The 6,075-nt window shown below is 50.0% G+C and overlaps 1 protein-coding gene across 1 annotated transcript in view; it reads left to right on the top strand.

Moving 5' to 3' along the window:
- Positions 1-1,002: 1,002 nt before the first annotated feature.
- The window catches only part of NCS1 (neuronal calcium sensor 1), a 449,313-nt gene continuing 444,240 nt past the window's right edge, over positions 1,003-6,075 (top strand). Inside the window, exon 1 of the mRNA XM_085613972.1 lies at positions 1,003-1,389. Coding sequence (XP_085470098.1) covers positions 1,326-1,389 — 64 coding nt within the window. The 5' untranslated portion in view covers positions 1,003-1,325. The remainder of the gene's footprint in view (positions 1,390-6,075) is intronic.

Below are 6,075 nucleotides of genomic sequence, written 5' to 3'. Positions count from 1 at the left end.
GAAGGGAAGAGAAGAATGAAAGGGCAGAGAACTAAGAAGCGTAGGATAAAAAGAGACGAAATTAAGAAGGAAACTAGTGGAGAGAGGGGAAGGAAAGAGACATGAAACGAGGGAAACAAGGAAGAAAAGACGAAGAGGATGGACGGGATGACAGAAAGGGAGTATGAAGAGGAGGAGAGAGGAAGGCGGATGAGGGGAAGGACTGTGGGGAAGTAATGGGAGAAGGAAAGAAGAAGAGAAAGAGTAAAGACAAGTAAAATATGGAAAGACAAGGTGGCAGAAAAGAGAATGTAGGCAGGCAGGTAGGAGGAAAGAGACAAGAGGAAGGGAGTAGAGGTGGAGGAATATGAAGGAAAGACGGAGCTTAACAGAGGAAAGGGAAGCAAAGAGAATACAAAGAAGGACCGTGGGAATGGAAGAGATAGAGAAAGTGTGGGGGGGGGCAAGGGAAGAGAACGGAGAAAGGGGGGAACTGTGTGTAGTAAGAGCGAAGGGTATAAAGGAGCTTACCAGAGGAGAAAGGGAAGAAAGGGGAAGAGAAGACTGTGAGTAGTAAAGAGCAAATGATAGAATGAATGGAGCAGGAGAGAAGGGGATGGAACAAAGAAAGGGAGGGGATGAAAAGGACTTGCTGTAGTAAAGAGCGAAGGTAGAAAGGAAGTGAGCAGGAAAGAAAGGGAAGGAACGAAGAAAGGGGGAAGAGAAGACTGGGTATAATAAAGAACGAAGGATAAAATAAATGGATCAGGAGAGAAGGAGCAAAGAAACAGAGAGAAAAGAACTGGGTGTAGTAAATAGCGAAGGATAAAAAGGAAATGGCCATGAGAGAAGGAACAAAGAGAGGGGGAGAGGGAAGAGAGAGGGGGCAGGCGAAGCGAAGGAGGGAAGGACGGAAGAGGAAGGGAAGAGGAGAGAAGGAGGGCTCGCGGGAGGCGGCGCTGGGAGGGGCGTCTCTGGATTCTGAAGCGACGGGTTAGAGTCGGTAACCAGGGACAACGGAGCAACAGAGGAGGGCGGCGGAGGAGGAGGAGGGAGAGGCTGAGAGGAGAAGGAGGGGAGGAGACAGAGGAGGAGGAGAGGCAGAGAGGCCGCGAGGAGAGGAGCCCAGGCAGTTCCGGGGACCCCCCATCTGTCAGAGACGGGGCATCCCCCCGCCCCCTCCACCGGAGCGACCCACTGCGCCCCACCCCAACAGAATCTACCCACCCGAGCTCCAGAGCCACCCCCTCACCCCTCCCGGGATCCGCATCAGAGACGGGGCGCGGGCCCGGACCCCCCCTCCGGATTGATGCCCTGAGCGCCCCGCGGGACCCCCCAGGAGCAGGATGGGGAAATCCAATAGCAAGCTGAAGCCCGAGGTGGTGGAGGAGCTGACGAGGAAGACGTACTGTAAGTATCAGCACCCCCTGCCCCCTTCTGGGGACCAGAGCCCCCCCAAAATACTGTGTAGACGTACTGTGAGTATCCGAACCCACTGGCCCCTTCTGGGGAGCACAGCCCCCCAAAATATGTGTAGACGTACTGTGAGTATCCGAACCCACTGGCCCCTTCTGGGGAGCACAGCCCCCCAAAATATGTGTAGACGTACTGTGAGTATCCGAACCCACTGGCCCCTTCTGTAGAGCAGAGCCCCCCTAAATACTGTGAAGAGGTACTGTGAGTATAGACCCCAGTGGGCCCCTACTGGGGAGCAGAGACCCCCCCCCCCCCAAAAAAAAAAAATACTGTATAGACATACTGTATCAGGCCCCACTGCAGAGCCCCCAAAAATACTGTGTAGACGTACTGTGAGTATCAGCCCCCCTCAAAATACTGTGTAGACGTACTGTGAAGATCCGAACCCACTGGCCCCTTCTGGAGAGCAGAGCCCCCCAAAATACTGTATAGACATACTGTCAGTATCAGACACCACTGGGCCCCTTCTTGTGAGCAGAGCCCTCCAAAATACTGTGTAGACATACCGTGACTATAAGACCCCACTGGCCTCTTCTGGAGAGCAGAGCCCCCCCAAAATACTGTATAGACATACTGTCAGTATCAGACACCACTGGGCCCCTTCTTGTGAGCAGAGCCCTCCAAAATACTGTGTAGACATACCATGACTATAAGACCCCACTGGCCTCTTCTGGGGAGCAGAGCCCCCCGAAATACTGTGTAGACATACTGTGAGTATCAGACCCCGCTGGCCTCTTCTAGGGAGCACAGTACCCAAAATTACTGTATAGACGGACTGTATCAGGCCCCACTGCAGAGCCCCCCAAAATACTGCGTGGACGTACTGCGAGTAACAGATCTCGCTGCCCCTATCTGGGGAGCAGCATCCCCCCAAAATACTGTGTAGACGTACTGTAAGTATCAGACCCCTCTGCTCCCTTATGGGGAGCACAGCCCCCCAAATACTGTTCAGACGTACACTAAGTATCAGACCTCACTGCTCCCTTCTGGGGAGCACAGCCCCCCCAATACTGTTCAGACGTACACTAAGTATCAGACCCCACTGCTCCCTTCTGGGGAGCACAGCCCCCCCCCCCCCCCCAAACACTGTTCAGACGTACACTAAGTATCAGACCCCACTGCTCCCTTCTGGGGAGCACAGACCCCCAAATATTGTTCAGACGTACACTAAGTATCAGACCTCACTGCTCCCTATGGGGAGCACAGCCCCCCAAATACTGTTCAGACGTACAGTAAGTATCAGACCCTACTGCTCCCTTCTGGGGAGCACAGCCCCCCAAATACTGTTCAGACGTGCACTAAGTATCAGACCCCACTGCACCGGGAGGGTAGCATGCACTACTGTAATTACCCTGACACCCGAGTGAACACATACCTCCCCAAAAAGAACCCCTCCCCCGAGAAGAAAAGCTGGGGTACCTCTTCTGAAAATCACCCCCTACAGAACGACCTATTGTGAACACCAAACCCCTCTGCATCTTGAGACAGAATCAGACGCACCTCTTCCCATGCAATACCTTCCTACCCTAACCCCATGTAATAACTGATCACATCACTCATGCAAACCTGCCCACATCAGCCCTAATGCAATAACCCCTCAACCTAACCCCATGTAATAAATTCTCACCACATCCTGGCGTGATAACTGCTCACACCAGCCTCTGTCTGATAGCTGCTTACAGCCCCATACAATAACCACTTACCTATGTCTCAATACAATAACTGCTCACATTAGCCCCATGCAATAACTCCTCAATCTTTCCCTATGTAAAAGGTGTTCAAACCAGCCTCCATGACATGATTACTCATACTAGCACAATCATTCCTTAACGTGATCCCATGTAATAACTACTCACACCATCCCCATGGAATACATGATCGTGGCACGTCAACTGCTCCTGTCCAGTTCTTACTTACCGTCCCATACGATAAGTGCTGCTCTGAGTCTGAATGCCCCAACTGCTCACATTAACCTGCCCCCTCTGTAACACCTGTTCAAAGCAGCCCGGATTACAGCTTATTTATTTAGTTGCAGAGTTTTATATAGCGCTGGCTAGACCCAGAGGTATCCGAGCGCTTTACATGAGGGTTAGCGATTTACTAAATTACGTCAGTTACAGGAGCCTAGTATAACACAGGAAAAAAACCAGTGTTACACAGTAACATGAGTTACTAGAGCATAGCTTAACGTATACACATAACCTATGGGGTATAGAAGAAAGAGGGGAAAAGTAAAATGGGGTTGGAATGAAGATCGTGTCGGGAAGACCGGCAAGGGGGAAAGTAATTCAAGGGAACCAAAAAGACAAAGTGAAAGTCAAACAAACCGGCTGATTCGTCGGAAGGCGAGGGAGGAAAGGAGACACGGTGGAGGAACGAAGAAAAGTCTGTCCAATGTCCGCCTGGGTAGGTGACGGCCGAGGGGGTGATCCACAGCTAATCTCCTCTATAGCGACCTAGGCAGCTCCACCAGGCATCGGCCATATTGCTAGGTAGGGTAACAAAAGGATCTCTGGGGCAGATTTACAAGGCACTGACTCGTCTACATAGATGCATCAGTTTCTTTGCGCCAGTGCCAAATGTCCTTGCGCCACCATGGATGCACTGTATTTACAATACTGTGCTCAATGGCGCAAGGATTATCAGATGCGCCAGAAATACTGATGCATCTGCTGGCACAAAAGTGACGCAGAGCTGGAGTTGCTCATGAAAGTGACCCAACTCCAGCAATGCACCACAATAGATGGGTGAGTCCCAAACAAAAAGCCATGCGTCTTTCCTCACGCCAGGTGTGAGCAGGCGTACGGATTTTGACGCAGGGAAGGTGTAGAGTGACACAGTGAAATGTAAATTACACTGCATCAGTTCTATATGGCTTTTTGCGTAGGGACGCCTACCCTGCATACATTATACCTGGAGCAACGTGACAAACCTCCCTAGATGCGTCACATTGTAAATTGACCGCATTGTTTGTGCCGCTGTGGTGTCAAAAAAAGTGACAGTGGCGACGCAAGGAGGCACAAGGGGCTTGTAAATCTGCCCCTAGGTGTTAAAAGTAGTGACCCACTTACCTACCTACATAAAATAAAAATCTGTAATCTGCGTGTTAGATGATGTGTTTAGCACAAGACATATTAACCTTCTATACTACTTCGATTAAAATCTGGGACTTCAGGAAACAAAGCTCTCTCCCCCAAGCGCGTTCACCTCCAGAGATATCTCACCATTACTGCTATTCACTGAGATTTATTGATCATCTCTGTGGCTGGGGCCTTAACCCAATCAAATATTTTAGAATTCAGATTCACACGCTCCCCCATTGAAAAACTGTTCACACAAGCAACAATACAATAACGCTTCAACCTATTTCATATGTAATAACTGCAGGGATGTCCTCCGTGCAAAACTGCTCACATTTGCCCCAGTGCAATAACCTTTTAGTCTTTCTTCTGTGTAATAAGTATTCAAATAAGCTCCCCTATATTAATGAGTTCCTACAGCCCCGTATAACTGCTCACGCCACTCGTAGTGCAACACCTCTTCACAGTGCAATATTATAACCACTGACCTCTGTGTCGATCACCCCATGCGATAAGAGCTTGCCCAAGCCAACATGGAGTCATTTATCCCTCTGAGCCATATTGGATAACTGTGTTCTTTACCCCTACATGCTGACCCCTACACCATGTGATTATCACCCCAACGCCAGGCAATAACTGCGCCTCCCTGCCCCTTGCGATAAATGCTTCCGTTTGATGCTTCTACCCAGGCCTTCTGCTGTCTCTAGTTCCCATATAGCGCCTCCAGACTGGCTGCGATGCTATAAGTACTCTCTCAAGCCCTTACCACAGCACCAATATATGGCCCCATGTGATAACCTCTCTACCCGGTACCCACTCATTTACCGACCACCAACACAATAACCACTCACCCAGGCCTCACATGATAACTGCCATGCAATTAGTGGTTCTTCCTGCCCTATGCAATAGTTTTCATTTCCAGTCCCATAATAGCTTCTCCTTCTATCTCTCATTTAGTGACTCCTCACCACATCCCACTGTGATATGTGCTTATCTGATGATACCTGCTGTATAAGTCCCTCCCGCTCCCAGAGCGATGACTTTTCACCACAGCCCATGTACTATGATTGCTCACCCATTCACCAAGGCAATAAATTCTCTCTCACAGTCACAATGTAATGTCCAAGAGATAACTGTCTCCTTCAGCCCCAATTAATTAGCACCCCCCTCAAAGGCATATGCAATAGCTGTTCTCTTCAGCCCTATGCCAAGCCTCCTTCCAGGTCTCTGTAATGATTGTTCCTTGGAGCCACAAGCAGGCCCTGTCTCCTCCCTCCCATGCAATAACTGCCCTTTCCCTCCCCTGTGTATTATTACCAGCCCTCACCAACACCATACAGTAACTGCTCTCCATAGCTGCATCCTCCAGTCCCTATGAAATACCATCAGTAACTGGCCCTTCCGCTGCCAATGTAATATCTGCCGCTCCCTGTGCAATAACATCTTCTGCCAGTCCACAGTGCTTACCACTCCTGTCCACGTGCAGTAATTGCACCATCCATTTGCCATGCAATAACATCTTCCACTAGCCTCGATGCAA

Source organism: Triturus cristatus, chromosome 1_2 (assembly GCF_964204655.1).
Source record: "Triturus cristatus chromosome 1_2, aTriCri1.1, whole genome shotgun sequence".
NCBI lineage: Eukaryota > Metazoa > Chordata > Amphibia > Caudata > Salamandridae > Triturus > Triturus cristatus.
The sequence above is the reverse complement of the archived record's forward strand: the minus strand, read 5'-3'. Positions and strand labels throughout refer to the sequence as shown.